General features: G+C 51.2%; 3 protein-coding genes across 3 annotated transcripts; all 3 read right to left on the bottom strand.

Annotated features, from left to right (window-relative positions):
- Nucleotides 1-8,599: 8,599 nt before the first annotated feature.
- On the bottom strand, nucleotides 8,600-11,125 carry LOC135993727 (protocadherin gamma-A12-like). Its single transcript, XM_065643750.1, has one exon. It carries the CDS (start codon nucleotides 11,108-11,110, stop codon nucleotides 8,600-8,602), a length of 2,511 nt encoding a protein of 836 aa, XP_065499822.1. The 5' UTR covers nucleotides 11,111-11,125.
- Nucleotides 11,126-14,202: 3,077 nt separating this feature from the next.
- On the bottom strand, nucleotides 14,203-17,380 carry LOC135993761 (protocadherin gamma-B1-like). Its single transcript, XM_065643816.1, has 3 exons — nucleotides 17,171-17,380; nucleotides 14,930-16,816; nucleotides 14,203-14,214 (listed from the first exon to the last, which is right to left on the bottom strand). The coding sequence occupies exons 1-3, from the start codon at nucleotides 17,378-17,380 to the stop codon at nucleotides 14,203-14,205; spliced, it is 2,109 nt and encodes a 702-aa protein (XP_065499888.1).
- Nucleotides 17,381-17,469: 89 nt separating this feature from the next.
- Nucleotides 17,470-26,722, bottom strand: LOC135993760 (protocadherin gamma-A12-like). The gene is made up of 4 exons (XM_065643815.1): nucleotides 26,637-26,722; nucleotides 23,319-23,464; nucleotides 19,925-22,632; nucleotides 17,470-17,598 (listed from the first exon to the last, which is right to left on the bottom strand). The coding sequence occupies exons 1-4, from the start codon at nucleotides 26,720-26,722 to the stop codon at nucleotides 17,470-17,472; spliced, it is 3,069 nt and encodes a 1,022-aa protein (XP_065499887.1).
- Between the last annotated feature and the right edge of the window lie 585 nt (nucleotides 26,723-27,307).

The following is a 27,307-nucleotide window of genomic DNA, read 5'->3' as shown; positions in this document are numbered from 1 at the left end:
TCTTGGCAGCGCTTGCCGCGCTCTTCCCTCCTGCTGCTGTCCTCCCTCCTTCCAGTCCCTCTCCGCAAACAGCGCAGGGGCCGCCGAAGGGCAGCGAGCGATGTGGGCGCCGGCTCGGACGCTGCTGCTCCCTAGTCCGCGCCGCCTCTCGCCGCTGCTGCCTGTGCCGCTGCCGCTCTGGCCAACAGCGGCACCCGGAGGCGCCGCGACGACACCGCAGCCGCCTGATGGCCGCGCTCCCGGGGACCTGGGCTCTTCAACGGGGTTTGGTGCCTGCACCCGCCTTCGGGTTCTTTCTTTCATTAAAATCACTTAGCGCAGAAGCTCTAGTTTGCTACGACTCCAAAGGCATTTCAAAGTGATAGACACTGTCAAGTACTTTTAGGTCATCTCCTGAGTCAATGAACAGTCATCTGTAAATATTCACGGAAGAGCAAGAAATAAAGGAGCTCAGCTTCTCTTAAGAAGATAAAGATGGAACTGTAAGATCAAGATACGATCGAATAAGTAGGGAAGAGCTTTGTAGGATTCCGTCAGGTATTTTGAATTTGCTTTCCTTACCTGGGACGAATACCAAGAAAGAAATGCTCATGGTGGTGTAAATGATAAAAGATGAGAAACAGAACGAAGCAAGAGTAATTTGGATCCTTTAAGGCAATGCCCGCAAAGGGTTTCCATCTTCTATGCATTTCTTCCTTTTGCTTTTGTAAGTCTCTGACTTTCCTCCCATTGTTAATTTTTATTTTAGTTAGAAGAAAAAGTACACTGAGAACTATATCACTGTAGAGGGAATGTGTAGATTTCTATGCTGAGAGCAGAATAATCTTCCTTTTTTTTCTGATTCACAAAGTTCCTTCTTTTGCATCTCCATACCATAGGGATTGACAAAGAGAAAGGGTAAAGACATGTTATCTGTTTCAGAGAGTCATAGAATGGTTTGAGTGTGAAGGGACCTTTAAAGATCATCTGGTCAAACCCTTCTACCATGGCAGGGACATCCATCAAAGGATCGGGTTGCTCAAAGCTGTGTCTAACCTAACCTTGAACCTTTCCAACAATGACACATCCTTAACTTCTCTGGGTAACTTGTTCCCGTATCTCACAAACCTTGTCATAAAACAGTTCATCATAATGTTCAATTGAAACCTCTGCTCTTTCAGTTTAAAACTGTTGCCACTTCTCCTGTCACGACAGGCCCTGCTAAAAACTTTCTCTGTCTTTCTTACAAGTCCCCTTTCTATATCAAAAGGCTACCATAAGGCCTCCACACAGCCTTCCCTTCTCCAGCCTGATCCGCCTCAACTGTTTCAGCCTTTTTTCAGCCTTTTTCTCATCCTCCTCTAGACCCAGGTGGTTTTTGTTCTGTAGGCCCCAGAGATGGGTGCAGTACTTCAAGTGCACATCGTCACTTCATGTCCCATTTGTCTCCCACAAGTATCCCCAAGTCCTTCTCTGCAAGGCTGCTCTCAGCCTCCCAGCCTGTATTGGAACTGGGCATTGTCCCACCCCAGGTGTAGGATCTTGCACTTGGCTGTGTGGAACTTCACAAGGTTAAAAGGAACTCACTTCTCAAGCCTGTCAAAGTCCCTTGAACGAATCAGCTGCACCATTCAGCTTGGTGTTGTCTGCAAACATGCTGAGGGTACACTCAAGCCCATTCTCAGTGTCACTGATCAAGATATTACACAGCACTGGTCCCAGTATGGACCCTTGAGGAACACCATGTTACTGGTTTCCACTTGGACATTGTGTCATGAACTATAATTCTTTGAGTGCTGCCATCCAGCCAATTGCTTCTCCATCTAACAGTCCCATATCTCTCCAGTTTAGCAGTCAGCATGTTTTGGGGGACCGTGAGGGGAACACCCTGCACAGGTTCTGTCACTGACCCCTGGTTTGTTCATGGAAACTTTGCCTGGGCTGGGTTGCAGTCAGTGCTTTGAGGACTGCAGGACAGATGGTTTTGCTTTCTTTCACTAGAGACAAGTTGGTTTCTGGAAGCAAGCATACGTTTATGAAAGTCGTCTTCTATGCAGCTGTAAATATCAGAGGTGTGTACAGGAACCCCATTCCCCATTTGATCAAACATTGTGAGGTCAAGCTGTAGCTCATGCAACAAGCAAGGCAAGAACAAATTTAAACATACTGAAATAACAGATCAGGTGGAATAATATTTCTTAGGCCAAACTTATTGATCAGAAGGAATTCAAATTGCATGGTACCACAACTGTGTGCCTAAGGGAGTAACTACGACCATCAGGGAAGTGACCATCTTCTTTTCTATGCCTCACTCCTGCGAACAGAGCTCCCCCAAATAATTTCACCAACCCTTCACAACTTAAAGGTTTGCTTCTGACACCATAATTAGCAAAAACATATCATGAAAGGGTAATGCACTACCATAACACCAAGAAGGGAGATTTACTACATCTGTCTGCTCACCACCATTCTGAGGAGAAGCAGAAGGATTCTAAAGCACATGCATGATAAGTGCCCAAAGTAAAAGAAGAGCAGTCATCCAACAGAGACTAGGTCAGCAAACTAATGGCTTAGGGACAATCACCCCTCTTTTATCACACGCACTGTTCTACAGAGTCGTAACTTCTACTTGAGGTTATGTTTTCATCCATTCTCTCTACAAAAGAACAGAATACAAAGGTACCCTCATATCTCCTCCTTTCCACACTTGCTGTACCATGAGCAAGTGGCACTAATCCACAATGAATTGATAAATGAGGATACACTGCTACTTACAAGTAAACCTACATACACAGGAGAAAAGGAAAAAGAGCAAAATCAGAGAAGCAACTCAAGAAAGCATTGACAGGAAAGTGTTGTCGGAGAAACTCACTGTGAGGGCATCTATGTCTTCACTGCAGACGTGGAAATTCATCCCTGAGAGCACCTGGAAGTTGTTCATCTCTAAAGTCACAAGTGCAACCCTGAAGACTTGCTCTGGCCTAAATAGTATGAAATAGTTATAATCTCTCAGTAATTTTTTAATACCATGTGACCTCTTCATCTCCCACAAATACGATGCTGTAAGTTTAAATGTCCAGAAATGGGGAAAATGAATCACCACCTTCCAGGAAACAAAGGCTTGAAGAAAGTGTAACTACAAATATGAAGAAACTCTATATCGCAAAACTAAAGGGAGACAGAGATGGATAAAGAGGTTTCACAGAGGAATCATAAGCTGTTCCATCCATGTGCCATAATTGTAGGTACAGACACTCACATAGTTTATTATCAGAGAGCTATCATTGCCTTTCAAGACAGGGAATATAGGAACACAGCATAAAAGGCACAGGCATTGGCACCAGGCATGAAATCAAAACATTGCCCAGCCGAGACCATCTCGGCCCACCTATTTTCCTGGTTGGAACTCAGCCTGTCAGCCTCCTTGCTCTGCATTCACAGCCTTTGGGTACACAGTGGACAATATGTAACTTTTTCCTCTATGTCAGCAACAGGTGAAAGTGCATTTCATTCAGCAACATTTTGGGGAAACAGTGGACTATCAAAGTCTTTGTCTCAGCAGCTGAACATCTTCAAGGTATGGGCAGAAACTGCTCCCCCAGTCTGATAATTTTAACAGATCTTTATTTTTAAGGACTACCAGCTAAAATGCGGCACAGTCTTGGAACATGAGGAGAAGTAAGGAAGAATGAGAAACCTGGAAAAGTGAAGGAATCATGGGTTAACATTCGGGTTATTTAAACAGTAGTAGGTACACCAGAAGGGTTTCTAGTTAGTAAAAATTACATGGGAAGATCACACAGGAGTTTATACCAGAGACTATAGCCACAGTTCTCTAAGTAATTTCTTTGGACAATAACAAAAAGAAAATGCCTGGAAGCGCAACGGTGGGTTCCATTTAACAACTAGGAGAAAATGAACATTTACACCTACATTTTAGATATTTCAAACCATACTATGGTGAACTCTTCCACCTGCCCTGTCTCTCTGCAGGATCAAGATACTGCTTTATTATGAGACTGCACAATGTTGAGTGCTAAATGATAAAACCACCACGCTAGCACACCTTCTTCTCAGTACTTACACAATTTATATTTTTGATTTTGGTTAGACCTCCCCACATTTCCACCCTCTTTCCAGGATTGCATAGTAATATACAAATGGTGAGACAATAATTTTCGTGTACTTCGCATGCACATGGGTTAGGGTCTTCACTTGGGCACAGGTCTTCTCCTAAGTGGATGTCATTTTTAGTATGATAATGAGCTTATAATGAGCCAAGTTCATCTAGAGGACACTCTGACAGTCTTAAGATATATGTTAAACAAACTTAACTAATTATGCATGTTGCAGGATGTTCAAACCACAAGGAGAGAAACTCACTCAAATCACTCTTTGTTTAAGGAGCAGACTGACCCGGTACTGGTCCACTGCTTGTATATTCTTAAGTTAGTAATTACTGACAGGATACATCTCTTTTATTGGTAATGACTACAGTGTATTTTCAAGTGCAAGCACATCCAGCTCCATTTGAAATAAGTCAAACTTAAAAGACAGGAAATCAGCAAAAAACATCTCCCATTTTCTCCAATACCCCTTCACACGCAGACACTTAGAGATCTCCTCAAATAGTCACATCTTTTACAATTCTCTTTCATCTTCATAACAGGCAGACATCGATAAGGGACCACTTGTTGCCCAGACCATTGCTTCATCTCCCGCAAAAATACGGCAGCATGAACCAATACAGTGACATTTTGTTTCTTATCCACGTTATCATGGAGAAACAGGAAGGCTGAGAAAAGCAGAAATGATGAGCAGCTCAGTTCTACATGGGGACCTTAATGTTCCATTTCAAGACAAACTCATCCTTCTCAAGCACATGTGCTGTCAGAAAGACATCTGACCATGCTACTTAGGTGAAGTTTCATTTGCTAATAACACAACACATCAATTTGGAAAAGTTAATAGTGTCAGGAAAAACAGTTTGACATGTCTCAGGTGACAAAATGAGAAATGACCTGGCATGTGATTAAAAAAACCCTGCTCAAATGAAACTCAGACCAGCAGAGCCCCACTTCTCCTGTCACCCACACCAGCTGTAACAGTGAGCAACAATCCTTTGTTGAACTCCCTAGAGCAAGAGCCACCAGCACACAGTGCATTGCTGAACAAAGCTTTGCATTCCCTGTAACCAAATGTCTCCACACAGTGGGGAAAGGGCAGAGAAGCAGCAGAGAGAAGGTGAGCATGGGAACTGCACCTGCACTCAGACAATTGCAATAGATGTGACCTTCCCCTTCAGATGGGGCACCCTGAGGTCTAGTTAGTAAAAAGTACATGGGAGGATTACACAGGAGTTTACACCAAAGACCATTGCCACAGTTCTCCAAGACATTTCTTTGGACAATAAGAAAAGGAAAATGCACAGGAGCACAACTATGGGCCCCATTGAACAACTAGGAGAAATGAAACATTTATACCTCTCTTTTAGACATTACAAACTATAGCACAGTGAGCTCTTCCACCTGCCCTGACTGTGCAGGCCAAATGCTTTAGCATTCTCCAATAGCACAAAACAAGGAAGATAACTTTGCGGACAAACATCATTGAAACGTTACACATACAACTTTCTCCTGATCGAGACCATGTACCACAACATGGATGCATGCATGGAGACTTCTCTGCTCATCACACTCATTTCAAGAAACATAAAATGCTCTAAAGGGCATATGCAACATGTAGCTCAGTTAAAGGCTCAGTCATCAGCATCAGCTCAAAACACCATCATGCACATGGGAAATTTGGAAGAGATGTGACTCTGCAACTGTCATTGAAATGTTTGCCTCTCTGCCCAAGGATTACCATTCACAGGAAAAGCTGTACTGGACATGACAGTGCATAAAATTAGTACTTTCCTCACACATACTTCACATTACAAGCCCAAAACCCAGAAATTCCAGACAGAAATACCCTCCCATTCCCTACATTCACACCATTTTTAATGTCGACAAAACATCAGCAGTTACTTCATTGGAGCAGAGACATTAATAACATCTGAAGGATGGTCAAGGCTGGGAAAAGCTGAACAGGAGGAGGACAAAAATTTACATCTCAGTCTCATAAGCACATATATGTGGAAAAACAATGTTTCACACAGCAATTACTAGAAATAGCAACCCGGAGTCATGTTTGCACTTCTATGGCTATTACTTGCAGACAAATTTGTCAGAAGATTGTCATGTCCTTTCAGAATGTGGGGGAAGGGGTGACACAGTGAACTCTTCCACCTGCCCTGTCTCTGTGCAGGCCAAATGTTTTAACGTGCTCCGACATCACACAACAAGGAAGGAGACTTTGAAGACAGACACCATCAAAGAAATGTTGCACCTACAACTTCTCCTGATGCAGAATAAGGATCACAACTTGGATGCACGCATGGAGACTTGTCTGCTCATCACACTCATTACAAGAAACATAAAATGCTCTAAAGGGCATAAGCGATATGTAGCTCAGTTAGAGGGTTAGTCATCAGTATCAACTCAAAACACCACCATCCTTCCTCAGCCATGGGCAATTTGGAAGAGATGTGACTGCAAGCATTAATACAATGTTTACCTCTATGCCAAATGTCTACCATTCATAGGAAAAGCTGATCATGACAGTACAAAAAAGGAGTATCTTCCTCGTACATACTTCAAATAAGAAGCCCCAAACCCACAAATTCCTAACAAAAATACCCTCCCATCCCCTACATTCACAGCAATTTTAAGGCAAACAAAACATCAACAGTTACTTCTTTAGACCAAGGGCCATTATAACATTGGAAGGCTGGTCAAGGCTTGGAAAAGCTTAATAAAAACAGTGTGAAACTCTACATCTCAGTCTTAGAAGCTCATGTATCTAGAAAAAACTACATTTCACACAGCAATTACTACAAATAGCATCCCTGATTCATGTTTGCCCTTCCTTTGCTATTACTTGCAGACTAGTTTCTCAGAAGATTGTCATCCCTTTTCAGGACGTGGGAAAAGGTGTCTAAATGTAAGTGGCAGAGGACTTGGCACTAGGCATCATATTAAAGCACTGCCGAGACAGATTGAGCACACAACCCCCTCTTCTTCTGCTTCCAGGCCAGTCTCGTACTGATCCTGTACTGATTTCTCACCATGTGTATGTGACAAACAAGGTCATTTCTTCCAGTGATTTTTCTCAGGTGCATCATCAGATACACAGAGGTCCACCTTTACCTCATCACAAGAAGCAAGATAAGCCTTTAAATACCATCCACAGGGAACATCAGGCAATAAGAAAGCACAGTGATAAACCCACAGGAAGCCAGTGATATTGAAAAAGATGACACCTTCAGACACAGTTTTGGAACACCAGAAATAAACCCCAGGATTCGACAAAACACATGCCAGGTCTCCACCCGTACCTCGTCACACACAGCACCCCCAACAGTCTCCTCAAACACTTCACAGCTCGAATCATTGTCAATGAGCATCAGATGGACTTCACCCAAAAAAAGTTCTACAGACAACTTCTCCTTACTACGGATAATATTTGACTTCTCAGCATGCATATGTGACAATCAAGACCATTTCCACCAGTAACATTTTAAGGAAACATGTCTATGGAAGTCCTCCTCTTTACAGCTGTAAACATGAAAGACATATAAAGGACAGTCAGGAAAAATTAACAGATGATGGGATCTTCCACACAGTGAGACAAAGGTTCACATTCAGATCATTACAACAAGCAGGCAAGAAGTTAAAGCCTGCAGAAAGGAAGGGATCAGAACATATGCTTCCAGATTATGGCTTTTAGAGAAGATAAATAACGCAGGTATTTAGGAGGGAATGCATAATCACTTGGCTCTACCATTTAGAATGAATACACAGTTAAACTATTAACACATGTATTTTTTTAATTACTACATACTTAAGCTGTTAGTTGCGTACACCACAACAACCAGGAAAGACACAGGAGGAACTTCCCATGGCTCCCAATACAGCTGAAGTGACATGTCTTAGGCCAAACTGACTTGGGAAGAAGAAACTCACGTTGCAACATACTGCAGATGGGCACTGAAAATGGAAAGCAGCAAACCATATCTCTTGTGACCTTTAGGAGGCCTTCACAAACAGCTCCCATGAGCTGTCTCCAGCCCTTCACAACTTGCACTATATTATTTGGCCCAAAAATCAGCAGGCACATATCATCAAAGGGCCAGTTACCCAGACCATTTCTATAAAAAGTGCAGCAGGCTCACGTTATGGACTTCGCATACGTGTCTTTCACATTTCTCTGATGAGATGAAGATACATTGTCTCCACACTACACTTCAGAGAAGAAGCATCAGGGTTCTAAAAAGAAAACGAGTAGCTGCCCTACAGGAGAAGACTGGATCAGTCAACAGCGTGTAACAATACTGACAACGTAATAAAACCATAAAGCCCTGCGCTAACAAAGCTCAAGCCAGCAGCAGCCCAACTTCTCCCTTCCACACCAACGGTAACTCTGAGCAACGATAACAGGTTCACGCCCACAGACCAAGAGCCACTAGCGCACAACGCGCTGCCGAACGAAGCTTTGCCTTCCCTGTAACCAAACCTCCCTACGCAGGACGCAGCAGAACGCAGAAGGGAAAGGACAGAGAAGCAGCAGAGGGAAGTGTCACAGAGAAAGGGCGGTCATTGGAACTCACCGGGGGAGCGGCGGGGTCCTCCCCGAGCAGCGGCGCGGGCTCGTCGGGTGGCGGGCGGGCCGGGAGGGTGTCGCAGCAGCTGGCGGCCGAGAAGCGGAGCTGGCTCTTGCGCGAGTCGGCGGTGAGCGACACCTCGTGCGAGTAGGACTGCAGGAAGGCGCGGACGCCGTCGATGCCCACGAAGTGCGACGCCGGCACGCCGCGAAAGGCGCCGCTGCTCGCCGCCGGCAGCTGTGAGCGGCGCCAGCGCCGCAGGCGCAGCGCCAGCAGCAGCAGCAGGAAGGCGAGGAAGAGGCAGGACACGGCCGCCACGGCCAGCACCAGCCAGCGCGTCAGGCTGCCGGCCGGCTCTCCCGGCGCCGCCGCCGATGCCGCGCTGCCCAGCTCCGACAGCAGCTCGGCCACGCTCTCGGCCAGCACTACCGTCAGCGTGGCCGTGGCCGACAGCGCCGGCCGCCCGTGGTCCTTCACCACCACCACCAGGCTCTGCCGCGCCGCGTCGCGGGCCAGCGGGAAGCGCGCCGTGCGCACCTCGCCGCTGTGCAGCCCCACGCGGAACAGCCCCGGCTCCGTCGCCTTGGCCAGCTCGTACGACAGCCACGCGTTCTGCCCCGCGTCCGCGTCCACCGCCACCACCTTGGCCACCAGCGCCCCGGGCTCCGCCGAGCGCGGCGCCAGCTCCACGCCCGCCCAGCCCGCGCCCGGCGCAAGCAGCGGCGCCGCCGGCGGGTACAGCACCTGCGGCGCGTTGTCGTTCTCGTCCACGATCACCAGCCGCACCGACACGTTGCTGCTCAGCGCCGGCGCGCCGCCGTCCTCCGCCCGCACCCACAGCCCCACCTCGCGCACCTCCTCGTAGTCGAACGAGCGCAGCGCGTACAGCGCGCCCGTCTCCGCCTCCACCGACACGTACGACGACAGCGGCGCGCCCCGCACCCGCCCCTCCGCCAGCCGGTACCGCACGCGCGCGTTCTGCCCCCAGTCCGCGTCCCACGCCCGCACCCTCAGCACCAGCGCGCCCGCCGCGTTGTTCTCGGGCAGACGGGCGCTGTAGCGCGCCTCCGCGAACACCGGCGCGTTGTCGTTCACGTCCAGCACCCGCAGACACAGCACCGCGCTGCTCCGCAGCGCCGGCGACCCGCCGTCCGCCGCCCGCACCGTCACGTTGTACTCCGACACCTGCTCCCGGTCCAGCTCGTGAGCCGTCACCACGCGGTAGTAATTATCTAACGATCTCTCTAGCCGGAACGGGAGGTTCTCGTCGATGCTGCACCGCACCTCGCCATTCGTCCCCGAGTCCTGGTCCTGCACGTGCAGCAGGGCCACCACTGTCCCCGACGGGGCGTTCTCGGAGATCTCGCTCAACGCCGAGGACACTGTCAGTTCGGGTGCGTTGTCGTTGACGTCTGTCACTGTTATCGCCACTTCAGCTGTATCGGAAAGACCTGCACCATCCCGTGCCTGAACCTCCAGTTCGTGGGATTCACCTTCTTCGAAGTCCAGGCTCCGCAAGAGCGTAACAACTCCGCTCTCAGCGTCCAGATGGAAAATATTCGAAGCTTTCTCTGTGATTTTTTTCAATGAGTAATTCACGTGCCCGTTGAGCCCCTCGTCGGCATCCGTGGCCGTGACGATGGCGAGGGTGGAGCCCACGGGCACGTCCTCCGGCACACGCACCGTGTACTCCGCCTGGCTGAACACGGGCGCGTTGTCGTTGGCGTCCAGCACCGCCACGCGGATCCGCGCGGTGCCCGTCCGCGCTGGCTCGCCGCCGTCGCTCGCCCTCAGCACTAGCTCGTGAAACGACGCCTCCTCCCGGTCCAGCGCCTTGACCAGCACCAGCTCGGGACGCTGATCCCCGCCGGGACCCGCCTGCACAGCCAGCGAGAAGTGCTCGTCGCCGCTCAGCTCGTAGCTCTGCACAGAATTCTGTCCCAAGTCCGGGTCGTGAGCCCTGACCAGGGGAAACCGCGAGCTCGGTGCTGTCGTCTCGCTTATTCTCTCTTCCAGGTCAACTTCCTTGAAGCTAGGGGCATTGTCGTTAATGTCCGTGATTTCCACTTCGACTCCGAAAATCTGCATTTCACTCTCCACTATCACTTCACAGCGCAGCACGCATTGCTGCACACTGTCGCAGAGCTGCTCTCTGTCTATCCTCTCCGCCGTCACTAAATGTCCCGTCTTCCCGTGCAGAGTGAAATACTGCGTCCTACCTTTGTCCAAGATGCGGACGCCTCGGTCTCGGAGCGCCACCAGCTGCAGCCCCAGGTCCTTGGCCACGTCGCCCACGAACGAGCCCTTCGGCAGCTCCTCGGGAATCGAGTAGCGCAGCTGCCCCCACGCCGCCTCCCACGCCGCCACCAGCACGCCCCACAGCAGGGCTCGCTCCCGCCGGCCCCAGCGCCTCCCCGCCGCCCACATCTCCGCCGCGGCCCCGCCAGCACCGCACCAACAACGGCAGCTCCCGCAGCCTTCCTCTTTCGGCCCTTTTTCGCCGCTCTCAGGTGCCGCCGCCGGCGCCTCCGCCTCGCTGCAGCACGGCTCCGCACCGCGGGGACGCTCACAGACCGCCCGGTAGCCAGCGAGCGAGCGAGTGAGGGAGCCGGGCCGCAGCGGGCGGGGCTGCCTGCAGCGCTCCGGCCTTCCTCTCGCTCCTCCTCGGTCAACAGCGGCGCCCGCAGCCTCCTCCCGGCACTGCACGCACCGAGCGCTGCCCAGCGCTGCCCGCCCGGCCTGTCGCACCCACAGCTCTTGGACGCGAGACAATGGTCACGGAGACATCGCCTCTCTCCAGTGGTGTACTCCTGCGTCGGCTTTTCTCCAGTCGAGCTCTTTTCTGAAATTCGAGGTGATCTGGACCACAAAGAAATAACACACCTCACGTGTTTGTGTTATTTCTACTACACGGGAGTGTTTGTTTGTTTTTATTGTTGATAGTTTCTATATGTTATTTTTCTTCGTAACATGAATTGTAGAGTATTACATGTCTTATCCCATTAGTCTGATAGCAAAATCTACCACAGCAATTCCACAGCTTTTTCAGCAGTCGTCCTTGATTGACTCTCAGCCTTTCTGCAGATCAAAAGAGCACCATGGAGTAAGAGAACTACTCGTGAAGTCAGAATGGTCAGTCCCTGGATCCTGCAATACAGGGATCCCCAAACGACTAACCAGTACCACAAGGCAGCAATTAAGATCCCCCCTCAAAAGGAGTCCTCCTCAGGGACTACTTTTCTCTCTTGATTTTGTTACTTTTCATCTCAACACCGAGGCGGTTCTGAATCATACTCCATGTCTCCCCTTTCTCCACACCACCAGTTCTGATTCTTTTTATAATAACTTTGCACTACAGGCTGTGCTTGCACTTAGGACTTAGTGCTCCCTCCTAGAGTAACTCAGCAGTAGGTAGAGGTGCACTCTCTGTCGGGGTGATAATTAAAAAAAAAAATCCGAAAAAAAACCAAACCAAAACAAAACCAAAAAAGGAAGAAAACACTTCATGGTAAACAAACATTCTTTGGGAAAGGGGATGCAAAAATGAAACATGCTCTGAAATAAAGAAGTCAACCATTCTTTTTGCAGATTCTGTTACACAGCTTAAGCTCTGTAGAAAAAGAAAGATCAGGAAGGTAAGAAAAGAGGGAACAAAAATACTGAAAAAATACTGCTCAAAGTAATCAGATAAACAATGCCAGGAAAAATTAGCCTCACTGCTGCTACCGTTTCTGCAGCGGCCTTCCCTCAGAAGACAAGAAGGCACACGGCAGAAGAACAACCTACAGCTTCTTCATGCGTGGACTTACACGTACACTTCGGGAGCCCAAAACCGAAACAGCATTAAGCAAAGGGGTTTTGTTCAGCCGTCAACCAGGTCCAAGTACATCCCTTCAGGTAAAAGCGATCAGGAAGGAAAAATCTCCAACAGCAAGCATCAACCCTATTTTCCCAACCCTGTCATGTAGAATTAGCGGCTCTCACTATACACAGTCAGGCTCCACCTTCATCGTGACTGTCTGAAAGGACAACACAAGCTTCGGAGTCAAAACTTCTCAGCTTAACCTGAAACAGTGACCACTGATGAAACAAGAACTGCCGTCACCTAGGGACTGCTCTGAATGGAAGGAGGTCATCCCGTTCCCTGTATTCATGCCTTCATGGACACACGGATCAGCACTTCCCATCACTACTACCCGGGGAAACCGCAGAGAAACAGAATGAAGCTTCAGAAAGGCCCAAGGATCGTACTCACCACGATAAGGATCTTTGTAAACAATTACTAATGCATAACATATTTCACCATTTTGTGGTGCCAAAACTTCTCAGCTGAACCTGAACGCGTGATGAATCAAGAAGCGTCATCACTATTCTGCTCTGAGTGCAAAAAGAAAAAACGTCTTTTTTTTTTTTTTCTTCCTTGTGAATGTCCAGGATCAGCAGAGCTCATTAGATCTAAGAGTTTCACCACACCTCTACCCTTTTGTCCAGCCCAAGGTGAATGGCACTGTTGTGGTTTAACCCGAGCTTGCAACTACAACCACATGTAACCACTCGTTCACCTCCCCCATTCTCTCGCCCAAACGTGATGGGTAAAAGAATCGAAAGGCAAGGAAGAAATTAATGGCTAGAGATAAGAACAGTTCAACAACGCAGTAAAACAAACAAACAAAATAATAATAAATACCCATATCTCGATAATTAATGCACAGGGCAATTGCTCATGAACACCGATCCCATGCAGCTGATCTCGGAACAGCGCAAACACGGAATTAAGAACTCCGCCACCACTGACTGAGATTGGACATTTAAAGGCAGAAGAAGGTAGGGTCAAGCCACTGAAACCGAGATTTTCACTCTCAGTCAAATGCAATGGAGTAGCCAATTTAGATCTTGTTCCATATGACAGATCCTGAGGAGTGGGGGTTGTTCAGGCATAATCATTAAACTCCTGGAACACGTAAAGACGCAACTAATGCTGACAAGGTCAATGGCTGGAATTTCCCTTTTTAATGCACCACATACATTCAGGATTTGTACAGTTTATACGCAATTACACTCTATTAATTCGATAGCTTGAACACCTAGGAAAGGGGCCGTTCCTTTTTCAGAAACCAAGGTGTAAAGGATAACAACTTGTTAATAAAGTATTCCTCTAATCCTTGAGTTTTCACTATTTATAGGACGCCTTTTCAACAGAATACTCTAGGTAGGCACGAGATAGTACAGCTGCACATCCTAAACCAAGCACACCATTTGTAAAGGGATTTATTCAAGTGCCTAATCGTTGTTATTTTGCGTATCTCCTTGTAGTTTAAGATATGTTCTCAGGATGGGTACAGACTCTCCTGCTAAAACAGGCAGACACAACAAGGATTGCAGAAAGTGGCTAGGAGACAGATTTCCTCCGTTTAGTCAACGCCATCAGCAAAGACCAAGCACCCTTTCTTGGGAAAAGGGGATCGAAAACAGCACAGGGTCTGAAACACTAAATGCAATTTATTTCTTGAGATCGCATTCTACACCTTCACCTGTGTATGAAACACAGATCGGGAAGGGTGAAAAAGAGGGACCTATAACCCAAACCGGAATAAGGGGGGGGGGGAAAGGACATAGTGCAAAGAGAAACAATGCCTGGACGAAATAAGCCGTCACGCCTCTGCTATCTTTATTGCACCAGAAGTTGGGCGGCACTCTCCTCCTTCATCAGGGAGGAGCAACCCATAACTTCTCCTTTTATGGACAAAGCACGCAAATTTCAGGAAGGAAACATCTCTAACACAAGGCGTCAAATCCAGTCTCCCAATACAGTCATATAGAATCAGCGAATCTCATACTACACAGTAAGGATCCGCCTTCACCATCACTAGTATTTCAGAAAGCTTCGTACCCAAAACCAGTCAGCTGTACCTGAACCTTCAACGGCCAAGGAAGCCGATACGAAATACAAAACAAAGGCGGTACCAGCTAGTAAGAAGAAAAGATTCTAACAACTAGGAAGAAAACTATCTCGATCACAGCGGAAGCAGCACAGGCAAGAACCTCCGCACCCCACCGACCCTACACGATGAAGAGCTGATGAGGAAGAACGTGCTGTTGAAAAAGCGCTGGTACAGGATTAGTTCATTCTTTCATGGCAACATAAATGATCACTAACCACCAAAGCAGACAAAGGAAGAACTGCCCACTACCCCCAGCACGAGGTTAGGGAAGGCTGAGAGACAAGGACCGCGCGGGATTACAGACCTGCGGGGCGTCGGGGTTGGCGGGCCGTTCTCCCGCGCCGGCCCTGCTGCTCGGGCTCCGCTTCCCGCCGGGCTCCCCATCCAGAAGCTCCTCCGCGGGCAGGCTGGGCAGAGGCGGCGGCAGCCAAGCGGCCTCGGTCACGGCGCGGCCCGGCGCCACACACAGGTTGTAGGAGTAGGGTAAGGTGCCCTCGTAGAAGTCGGCCGGGAAGGCGGCGCCGGCCACAGAGAAGCGCTGCGCGCCCAGGCAGCGCAGGACGGCGGGCGGCCCGGCCCGGCGCAGCCGCGCCAGCACGGCCAGCGCCACGCTCAGCAGGAACAGGGCGGACAGGAGCGCCAGCGCCAGCACCAGGTAGAACTGCAGTTCCGCCGGCGACTCGGCGCCCGCCGCCCGCTCGCTCAGCTCCGGCAGCGCCTCCTGCAAGCTCTCGGCCAGCACCACGTGCAGCGTGGCCGTGGCCGACAGCGCCGGCTGCCCGTGGTCCTTCACCACGGCCACCAGCCGCTGCTTCGCCGCGTCCCTCTCCGACACGGCCCGCGCCGTGCGCACCTCGCCGCTGTGCAGCCCCACGCGGAACAGCGCCGGCTCCGCCGCCTGCACCAGCTCGTACGACAGCCACGCGTTGCGCCCTGCGTCCGCGTCCACCGCCACCACTTTGGCCACCAGGTACCCGGCCTCGGCCGAACGCGGAACCACCTCGAATGGCTCCAACGCCGGCGCCGACCCCGGCACTCTCTCTTCCGCTTCCGCCGCCGGCCAGAGCACCCGCGGCGCGTTGTCGTTGCGGTCCAGCACGAAGACGCGCACCGTCGCCGTCGAGCTCCGCGCCGGTTCCCCATCGTCCTGCGCCCGCACGACCACGGCGAACTCACGGCACTGCTCGTAGTCGAAGGAGCGCTGCGCGTACAGCGCGCCGCTCCGCGCCTCCACCGACACGTACGCCGCCGCGTCCCCGCTGCCGCCCGCCAGCCAGTAGCTCACGCGCCCGTTGGCGCCCGCGTCCGCGTCTCGCGCGAGCACGCGCAGCACCGGCGCGCCCGCCGCGTTGTTCTCCGCCACGTAGGCGCTGTAGGCGGCCTCCTCGAACACCGGCGCGTTGTCGTTCACGTCCGACACCTCCAGCACCAGCGCCATGCTGCTCAATAGCGCCGGCCGACCCTGGTCCGTGGCAGTGATGGTGATATTGTAAGCGGCCACCTTTTCTCGGTCCAGGGCACTGGCTAGTATTAGTTTATAGGTGTTCTCTGATGACGGTTCTAGTCTGAAAGGCAAATCGCCGTCGATAGTGCAGCTCACCGCTCCGTTATCTCCCGAGTCTCTGTCACGGACATTGATCACAGCTACGACTGTGCTCGGGACTGAGTCTTCGGGTGTCGGGTTCAAGATAGGCAAGACAGAAAGTGTTGGCGCATTGTCGTTCACGTCTAGAATGTCTATGTGCACTTTAGCGTGCGCACTCAGCCCGCCCCCGTCCTTGCCTTCAACAGTTGCTTCATAATGTTTCCCTTCTTCATAATCTAGGGAGCCTTTAATCTTCACGTCCCCTGTCCTGGAGTCCAGAGTGAATAGCTGGCGAGCCCTGTTTGAGATGTCACTGAAAGAATACGTAATTTCTGCATTCGTACCTTCGTCGCTGTCAGTGGCTTTCACCTGAAAAGCTAAGGAGCCCTCTGGCAGGTTTTCCAGCAGTTGGACGTTGTAGACCTCTTTGGTGAATACTGGCGCGTTGTCATTTGCGTCGGTCACGTTAATCTTAATCTGGGCAGTCCCGGATCGGACTGGATCCCCGCCATCCACCGCCGTCAGTATCAAATTGTGATTTCTTTGTTTTTCTCGATCTAAGCTCTTCTCCAGCACTAGTTCCGGCTGCTTCATCCCATCAGGACTCTCTCTCACTACAAGGGAGAAGAGCGGGTTGGGGGTAAGTTGGTAGTTTTGTAATGAGTTCGTCCCAATGTCGGGGTCTCTGCCACTGCCCAGTGGGAACCTGACACCAGGAGGAGTGGACTCAATCATTTCTATGGCAAAAAGTTCTCTGTCAAATTGCGGCGCATTGTCATTGATATCCTGGATAATAATGCTTATATGAAATATATCGAAAGGGTTTTCCACGACTGCCTCCAGACTGAGAACACAGGGTGACACGGCCCCACAGATACCCTCTCGGTCTATCCTCTCGTTTACCTGGAGATTTGTTTTGTCTTCCCCGAGAGTGAAGTATTGCTTTTCGTCACCAGAGACTATCCGCAGCTTCCGTGCCGGCAGGTTCGCCGGGCTCAGCCCCAGGTCCCGCGCCAGTGGCCCCACCAGCGAGCCTCTGCCCCGCTCCTCGGGGATGGCGTAGCGGAGCCGCTCCGGTGGCTCCCGGCAGCACACCGGTAGCAACAGCACGGCCAACAGCGCGACCCGCCCGGCGGCTGCGCGGCCCTGCGCTGTCGGCCGGACCTCCATGCTCTACTTCTCTGAAGGGTATTCTACAGACGATTTAAAATAAGGGTTTCCGAGCAGCTAAATCAGTACCTGAGAGAAAGACATGAAATCTAGGTTGCCGGTCGGAGGACGGGCTGAGTCGGGCAGTTCCTGCTCTGCTCTCTGCTCTGCTCCGTGTGGAGCGGCACTGAACGGGCGCCGGGGCCGGGGAGGAGCCGACGGAGGAGCCGCTTCTCCGCCTTGGACAACAGTGACACCCGGAGTCCGTGCCTGAGAACCGCAGCGTCCGAGAGGAAGGCAACAGCCCGAAGGTCCTGCTAACGCAGCTCCTGGAATCGTACTCACGGGGTTTGGAAAAAAGAGATGCTGTCAGAGGCGTGAAACAGAAATCTGTCTGTGCTGAAACAGTGCATCTAGGAATTCACATTGTCTGAATTCCTTACACTTGCAAGTCCTCTGCCGAACAAATCCTCCCCCATTGCTCAGAGGATGTAGGGCAGGATCTCTGTCTCTACCCCACAGTCTTGCTGGTCTCTAGGGTGAGGCGCAGGAGTGTCCTCGCTGCCATCTCCTCACCACCGTGAGAAAAACAGCAGGACGGGACGAACACTGAAGCACTGCTAGTAGATGATGGGGGGGGGGCGGGGAGGCGGGTTGATAGTTGGGAGATCCCTAGCTAGCACTGAACTTTCTCACTTTGAACGGTAATCGCTGATGGACTGGCAAAGCCGGGAATCCTAGACACTGAGAAAAGCACAGTGGACACACCAGACCTACCTGGTCCCATCTCTTTCGACACTGAATACCCATCATTGTATCAGTGCCATACAACCCAACTCCGAATTTATTTTATCTATGTCTCTGACAAACCACGTCCTCATCTCCTAAGCCGGCCGTTACTGCAGCTTTCTCAAACGTTAAAAATATTTTGTGGCAAATGTCGACAGCAGCTCCTGTTTCTTGAACAAGCCAAGAGAAAACGCACAGTTCCCACCATCATGAAAAGCCACTGTATCTCACCCGTACATTAAAACATAGCCTTTCTTACGGTGAAGAAATAAAAAACAAACCAAACCAAACCAACCTGAAGGAGGGCTGTATGACCATAGCCCCTTATGCACAAAGCAGGAAAGTTTAGGAAACTCTCCGCACAACCTATGCGGTGTAGTAGCTCTCACATATACACAAACTCTGAGTTTCTGTGGATGCTAATGTTTTCCTGCTAACTCTGGCCATTCATCCCGTAGAGGACAATCTGTTTTCCTCCAGCTGCACCTATACAAAACTCACGGTAATAAATTAATAACCCACCCGAACGAGAAGTTGGCTTGAACTTGCAGTGTTTCACGAGTCAGGAGGTAACAAGCATGTGGGCATCTCTATACGAGTTCGAGAGAAGAATGTAGATATTTATACAGGGACGGAGGGACACTGCTGAAACATGAACACACAAAAGCACCGATACCAAGTCACAATATTTTGGCAGGATCTAGGATCAGCACAAAACAATCTATGCGGACCTTCACCAGGAACCTTGTAGTATGATTTTCTGTCGACTTGAAAGTAGTCATTTTTATGTGCCACTAGTTTATTTTGTTTAACATGCAACAACACAATGTATCACCAACTTACATAGGAGAATAACAAACAATAGAGCAACTTAATATTATTCATTCATTATATTCCTGAAGTCCTAAAAGCCTGTTCAGTCCATGATGAAAGATCAGTAATGGACAGCAGGACACTTCCAAGCAGCCTGTTTGGTAGATGTGTTTTCAAAACAGAATAGCATGTTTGTCAGGGAAATGTTTAAATATTATATGGGAATCAAGGAGTAAAATGTTTTATATTCTCAGACTAACTCGGATTCCCATATTAGACACACGATAATCAGACTGTGATGAATCGTGATTAGTTTTAAAATATTTTCCATCTATATTCTAGTAAATAAACTCTGTATGTCTATGCCTATACAGTAATCGACAATTACATTTGTATCGAATCCAAAGGTTAGGTCACAAAGCCCAGCAGTGGGAAAAAAACTCGATAGGATATCAGAACCAATTTTCACCCTGTAATACGGATTTATTCGTAGAACTTTAAAGTCCTTAGGTGTGATTCATTAACTCACTTGTTGAAGGCTGATTTCCAGGTAAACTGGAACTTCAGAGATGTTGGCTTTCGGGCTACAGAGTTGCCTGCTTCTACCAGCATATGAGAGCTAAAGAGGGGTTGAAAAACAAATTCTGGGAACTGTGTACTAGGAAGTATATAACCAATTTCGGGGAAGTGTCAAATTTCCTTGTGCAGTTCCACATGCTATGGAACCTTCAGGTCGAAGAGAAATCTAGATACGATGAGCTCAGTACAGACGTTACAGAACATGGCATCTAAACCATGCACAGCAGATTCAACACACGTTCAGGAGGTGACATTCACAATCTGGTGACCACCGTAAAATATTATTTCCTAGCCTGTGAACCGTGATCTGTGAAATGTCCGTGGCTACCCTAAGAATCATAAGCACTGCGTACACAAAAGAAGGTTAAAAAAAAATTAACGTACCTTAAAGGAAACTTGTTCGCCATTCTCAGCAACGTGATCTCCCGTAGGGACGAGATCACTCGAAGCCTCAGCCGGCGGGCGGGCTGGGAGGGTGTCGCAGCAGCTGGCGGCCGAGAAGCGGAGCTGGCTCTTGCGCGAGTCGGCGGTGAGCGACACCTCGTGCGAGTAGGACTGCAGGAAGGCGCGGACGCCGTCGATGCCCACGAAGTGCGACGCCGGCACGCCGCTCAAGGCGCCGCTGCCCGCCGCCGGCAGCTGCGAGCGGCGCCAGCGCCGCAGGCGCAGCGCGAATAGCAGCAGCAGGAAGGCGAGGAAGAGGCAGGACACGGCCGCCACGGCCAGCACCAGCCAGCGCGTCAGGCTGCCGGCCGGCTCGCCCGGCGCCGCCGCCGATGCCGCGCTGCCCAGCTCCGACAGCAGCTCGGCCACGCTCTCGGCCAGCACCACCGTCAGCGTGGCCGTGGCCGACAGCGCCGGCCGCCCGTGGTCCTTCACCACCACCACCAGGCTCTGCCGCGCCGCGTCGCGGGCCAGCGGGAAGCGCGCCGTGCGCACCTCGCCGCTGTGCAGCCCCACGCGGAACAGCCCCGGCTCCGTCGCCTTGGCCAGCTCGTACGACAGCCACGCGTTCTGCCCCGCGTCCGCGTCCACCGCCACCACCTTGGCCACCAGCGCCCCGGGCTCCGCCGAGCGCGGCGCCAGCTCCACGCCCGCCCAGCCCGCGCCCGGCGCAAGCAGCGGCGCCGCCGGCGGGTACAGCACCTGCGGCGCGTTGTCGTTCTCGTCCACGATCACCAGCCGCACCGACACGTTGCTGCTCAGCGCCGGCGCGCCGCCGTCCTCCGCCCGCACCCACAGCCCCACCTCGCGCACCTCCTCGTAGTCGAACGAGCGCAGCGCGTACAGCGCGCCCGTCTCCGCCTCCACCGACACGTACGACGACAGCGGCGCGCCCCGCACCCGCCCCTCCGCCAGCCGGTACCGCACGCGCGCGTTCTGCCCCCAGTCCGCGTCCCACGCCCGCACCCTCAGCACCAGCGCGCCCGCCGCGTTGTTCTCGGGCAGACGAGCGCTGTAGCGCGCCTCCACGAACACCGGCGCGTTGTCGTTCACGTCCAGCACCCGCAGCCACAGCACCGCACTGCTCCACAGCGCCGGCGACCCGCCGTCCACCGCCCGCACCGTCACGTTGTACTCCGACACCTGCTCCCGGTCCAGCTCCTCAGCAGTGACCACGCGGTAGTACTCCTCGAAGGACTTCTCCAGACGGAACGGGAGGCTGTCGGTGATGCTGCACCACACCTCACCGTTCGCCCCTGAATCCCGGTCCTTCACGTGCAGCAGAGCCACTACTGTCCCCGACGGGGCGTCCTCAGAGATCTCGCTCAGCGCCGACTGTAACGAAATCCGGGGTGCGTTGTCGTTGACGTCTGTCACTGTTATCACGAATTTTGCAGTGTCGGAAAGGCCGCTGCCGTCTTCTGCCTGCACTTCCATTTCGTACGAGTCGCTTTCCTCGAAGTCCAGGCTCCGCACCAGAGTGATCGCTCCTGACTCACCGTCCAGGTGGAAAATCTGAGAAGCTTTAGCGGAGACCTTTTGCAAAGAGAACTTCACGTGCCCGTTGAGTCCCTCGTCGGCGTCGGTGGCCGTGACGATGGCGAGGGTGGAGCCCAAGGGCACGTCCTCCGGCACACGCACCGTGTACTCCGCCTGGCTGAACACGGGCGCGTTGTCGTTGGCGTCCAGCACGGCCACGCGGATCCGCGCCGTGCCCGTCCGCGCCGGCTCGCCGCCGTCGCTCGCCCTCAGCACCAGCTCGTGAAACGCCGCTTCCTCCCGGTCCAGCGCCTTCGCCAGCACCAGCTCGGGACGCTGATCCCCGCTGGGGCCCGCCTGCACAGCCAGCGAGAAGTGCTCGTCTCCGCTCAGCTCGTAGCTCTGCACAGAATTCGGTCCCGAGTCCGGGTCGTGAGCCTCAGCCAGGGGAAAGCGCCAGCCCGGGGCTGTCGTCTCGCCCAGTCTCAGTTCTTTTTCTGCCTCTCGGAAGCTAGGGGAGTTGTCGTTAATGTCCGTGATTTCCACTTCGATTCCGTAAATGTTCATTTTCCCCTCCACTATCACTTCACAGCGCAGCACGCATTGCTGCACACTGTCGCAGAGCTGCTCTCTGTCTATCCTCTCCGCCGTCACTAAATGTCCCGTCTTCCCGTGCAGGGCGAAATACTGCGTCCTACCTTTGTCCAAGATGCGGACTCCGCTGTCACTGAGCCCCAGCAGCTGCAGCCCCAGGTCCTTGGCCACGTCGCCCACGAACGAGCCTTTTGGCAGCTCCTCGGGAATCGAATAGCCCAGCTGCCCCCACGCCGCCTCCCACGCCGCCACCAGCACGCCCCACAGCAGGGCTCGCCCCCGCCGGCCCCAGCGCCCTCCTCTCTCCACCATTGCAGAGCCCGGCAGCAGCTGTCCGCGCACCCCTCCGTCTACCGGCGCCGGCCTGCGGTTCCCTCCTGTCTCCGCGCTCCTCCCGCTGAGCCTTCCCCCAAGTAACCCGGTTCGGCTCGCTCCCACCGCGCTACTTCGGGATCGGGTCGTGCTACCTGCCGCTCGCTCGCCCGCTCGCCGTTGCTTCAGCGGCCGCCGCTCGCCTTTGAGCCCATCGTGAGCCACCAGCGACACCCGCAGCCGCCGACAGCAACTGCAGCGCTCTGGCGCTGGACAACGGCCTCCGCCTCTTCGCCCTCCCACTCCTGCTCAGTCGACAGCACCTGCTGCAGCCCCGCGATTGCCAGCATCCCTGATAACAGTGCTTACAGAATTAGGAGACGTGCATGCGTTCAGGAGAGTCTCTCTGACAAGTTCGGCGCCCTGCATTGCTTCATAGGAAGAGAGAATGACAGAACAGAGTCATAGAATTATAGAATAGTGTGTGTTGGAAGGGACCTTTAAAGTTCATTTAATTCACCCCTGCTGCAATGAGCAGCGATATCTTCTACTAGATTAGGTTTTCAGAGCCACATCCAACCTGATCTTGCATGTTACCTCATTTCTAGTCTGAATATACCCTCTTTTAGTTTTAAACCAGTACCTTTTGTCCTATCTCTAGATGTGCTATTAAAAGGTCTATCTCCATCTTCTAAGCCCACTTTGAGTATTAAAAGGCTGCAAGAAGGTCTCCCCATAGCCTTCACTTCTCTAGTTTAAACAACCCCAAGTCTCTCAACCTTTTCTCATAGGAGAGGTCTCCCATCCCTCTGATAATTTTTGTAGCCATCCTCTGGACCTTCTCCAACAGATCCATGTCTTTCTTGTACTGAGGACCCCAGGACACAATACTCCAGGTGGAGCCTCACTACAGTGGAGTAGAGGGGCAGAATCAGCTCCCTTGACCTACTAGTTAAGCTTCTTTTCATGCGGCCCAGGACATGATCCGCCTTCTGGGCTACAAGCACACATGGCCAGCTAACATCCGGTCTTTCATCCCCCAGCACCCCGAAGTCCTTCTCCACAGGGCTGCTCTCAATCCCTTCATCCTCCAGCCTGTAATATATGCTGTAATGTATACTGTGGGTTGCCCCAACACAGGTGCAGGATCTTGCATTTGACCTTGATGAACCTTATGAGGTTCACATGGGCCCAGTTCCTGATCTTGTTCAGGTTGCTCTAAATGGCATCCCATCCCTCAGGCATGTCAACCACACCACTCAGCTTGGTGTCATCTGTAAATGTGCTGAGGGTGCACTCGATCCCACTGTCTATGTCGTTGATGAAGGTGCATCAAGCACAGTATTGCCACCTGCTTGAGGGAGGTGATTGTCGTGCTCTAATTTTCCCCGGCTGTGACCTCACCTGGAGCACTGGGTGCAGTTCCAGGCACCACAGTATAAAAAAGATACCGAAAAAAAAGCTGCTAAAGAGTGTCCAGAAGCTGGTGAAGGGTTTGGAGGGAAACCCATATGAGGAGTGGCTAAAATCACCTGGTTTGTTCAGCCTGGAGAAGAGGAGAGTGAGGGAAGACCTCATCATGGTCTGTGGCTTCCTCACAAGGGGAGGAGGAAGGGTAGGTACGAATCTCTTCTCTCTGGCTACCGATGACAGAACCTGAGGGAATGGCAGGAAGATGTGCCAGGGGAGGTTTAGGTGGGACATGAGGAAAAGGTTCTTCACCCAGAGGGTGCTGGACACTGGAACAGGCTCCCCAGGGAGGTAGTCACAGCCCCAAGCCTGACAGTATTCAAGAAGAGACTGGACAACATCCTCAGATACATGGTGTGAAATGTGGGGTTGTCCTATGCAGGGACAAGAGTTGGACTCGATGATCCTTGTTGGTCCCTTCCAACTCAGGACATTCTGTGATTTCATGATTCTATGATGTTAAATAGTACTGGTTCCATATGGACCCCTGTGGGACACCTCATGTCACTGATCTCCATCTGGACATTGAGTCATTGACCACTCTTCTGTGAATGCAACTGTTTGCCCAATTCCTTATCCACCTTATAGTCCACCCGTCAAATACATATCTTTCCAATGCAGAGAGGGATGTTGTGGGGGACCATGTCAAAGGCTTTACAGATGTCCAGACAGATGACATCCACAGCATTTCCCTTATCCATAGATGTAGTCACTCCATCATGGAAGGTCACTAGGTTGGTCAGGCAGGAGTTGCCCTTGGTGAAGATATGCTGGCTGTCTCAAATCACCACCTTGCCCTCCATATGCCTCAGCATAGCTTCTAGGAAAATCTGTTCCATGAACTTCCCAGGCACCGAAGGGAAGGCTGACAAGTCAGTAGTTCCTGGGCTCCTCCTTTCTACCTTTTTTAGAAATGAGTACAATGTTTCACTTTTTCCAGTCACTGGTGACCACCTCACTGCCACAACTTTTCAAATATCATGGAGAGTGGCTTCACAACTACATCAGTCAATTCTCTCAGGACTCAGGGATGCATGTCATCAAGTCCCATGGACTTGTGTATGTTCAGGTTCCTCAGGTGGTCTTGAACCTGATCTCCTCTTACAGTGTGTGCTGGGTTGGCTGAGATACGATTCATTTCCACAGGTAGTTTGGGGGATGACACAGTCAGGGCAGCTGACCCAAAACTCGCCAAAGGGGTATTTCATAACATATAAGGTCATGCTCAGTTATAAAAGGTCAGGCGGGTGTCTCTATCTCACTGCCAGGGGGTGGGGCAGTCTAGGATGCTCTGGGTTCTCTCTGCTTCTCTCTGGACAGTGCATTTTGGATCTATTGTGTTTCAGGTGTGAGCAGCTGTCCAGGACAGGGGGGTAGTTTAGTCATGGGCTGCGATCAGTAATCCACACTTGCTGCTTCGGAGGAGGCAAGCTGCAGTGTTGGGATTGTCACGTGGTGAGAGATCACATTGTGTATCCATCGCTTTGTATATTCTTTAACTATTATTGTTATTATTGGTTTTTTGTTTCTTTCTTTTTTTTGCTATTCCATTAAGTTGTTCCTATACCAACCCATGGGTTTAGCCTTTTGTTTCCTGATACTCTTCCACGTCCACTAGGGGCAAGAGAGGGGTGAATGAGCAGCATGTGGTTTTAGATGCTGGCTGTGTGGGGGAGCTGGGGCTAAACCATGGGAGAGGCTTTGCTCCCTAGTCCCTGCCTTGAGGTCTATCCACTCAAGAGGTTTAGAAAGAGAGATCACCTTTGAAGATGGAGGCAAAAAACTTGCTGAGTACCTCAGCCTTCTTGTCTGTTGTTGTCAGCTTGCCAATCACATTCTTTGAGAGGGTACACTTTCTTTGAGCTTCTCTTCCTGGCTGACATACCTGCAGAAGACCTCCTTTGTGTCCCTTGCAGAGTTCAGCTCCAGTTGCACCTTGGCCTTCCTAAGCCCATCCCTACACAACCAGGCAATGTCCCTTACACTTCCCAGGATACCTGTCCCTCCTTCCACTGCATGTGCATTTTCTTCTTGCCCTTTACGTCAACCAGAAAATCTTCACTCGTACCATCCTCTTGCCTTCATTTCCTAATTTCTTACATGTGAAGATTGAGAGGTCTTGAGCTCTATGGAAAGCATCCTTAAAGATCTGCCAGCTCTGTTCTGCTTCCTTGGCCTTGAGGACAGTTTCCCAGGGGGTTCCATTGACTAACTCCTTAAATAGCTGGAAACACACTTCCCAAAAATTCAGGGACCTGGCTTTACCCTTTGCTTGTCCTGTATCCCTCAGGACTGTGAACTGCACAAGTGCATGATCACTGCAGCCCAGGTTGCCTCCAGTCTTGACATCTCTGATTAGCTCACTTATGTTGGTGACCAACAGGTCCAGAAACACCACCCTTCTGGTAGGGCTATCGCCTGGTCTGAGAAGTTATCCTATCTATGACCCTGGACATAGAAAAGAATGCCTCTGTTTCAATCATTCAAGCCATTTTAGGACTTTCATGTAAGAAATCACTTCTATTCATCATTTCTACTGTCACAGTAGTTCCTATGCAGACTTCTTACTCACAAGCGGCTTTCACACCAGTAGCATGTGGGAGCTGCCTGCAGCCTCCTCAGTTACAATAAACTGAGTTTATCCTAGCAACCAGTGATTTACACAGCACAATACAGAATTGGACAGCACAACACAGGCCTGTGCCTTCCCATATTAGTGGATAGTGGACCACTCAGTCCTTGATGTACAACAGTCTTCTGGTCAGGAGCACTACACCAGGCTGTTCTCAGGACTTACCTTTTCAACAGGGCCTTGTGGAAGGGACAGCACTCTTCTGCATTTCCTGAGAGCAAAGCCTCTTCCTGGTAGCTGTTTTCATCCATCAAATGCCCACCTCCTAGCACTCCCCCAAACACTTCCCAAAGGAACAAGTGTGCTGTCTTTGTGATGTCCATCCCCCAAAACCTTTAGAATCAAAACACTTTGCACTCGCACACCTCACAGTTCCCATCTGCAACTGGAGCTGTCTGGAGAGCTGCAAAGGTTACTCCCTTCCCTTCACTGCTTTGACAAGGCCTTTGCATGCCCAAGGTTCCTGTTAGGGCAGGGGCTGGTTTCCCCTGACCTGGATCAAACTGGGCCCTGTTGCAGCCAGAAGCTCAGTGCTTAGAAGATGCATAGACATCTGCCAGCTATTCTGTGCTCCACAGAATTTTCGCAAATGTTGTATCAGCCACATCTCCAAACTGAAGAAATGTACCTGCTCAACCTTGCCTCAGTCAGAGGACAAAATGAGAAAAAAAAAGCCCAGAGTTTTGAAATCTTTCATAGAGTTTTCTCAGAAAGAACATCTCTATAAAGACTGTCTCCACACAAGGCATTGAGGTGGTCTCTTTATTTTGCTTTTACACACAGGGGTCTTACACTTCACAAGGGTACAATTTTTAACTGCAGCACAACACAGCCTG

This window comes from Caloenas nicobarica, chromosome 13 (assembly GCF_036013445.1).
Source record: "Caloenas nicobarica isolate bCalNic1 chromosome 13, bCalNic1.hap1, whole genome shotgun sequence".
Lineage (NCBI taxonomy): Eukaryota > Metazoa > Chordata > Aves > Columbiformes > Columbidae > Caloenas > Caloenas nicobarica.
The sequence above is the reverse complement of the archived record's forward strand: the minus strand, read 5'-3'. Positions and strand labels throughout refer to the sequence as shown.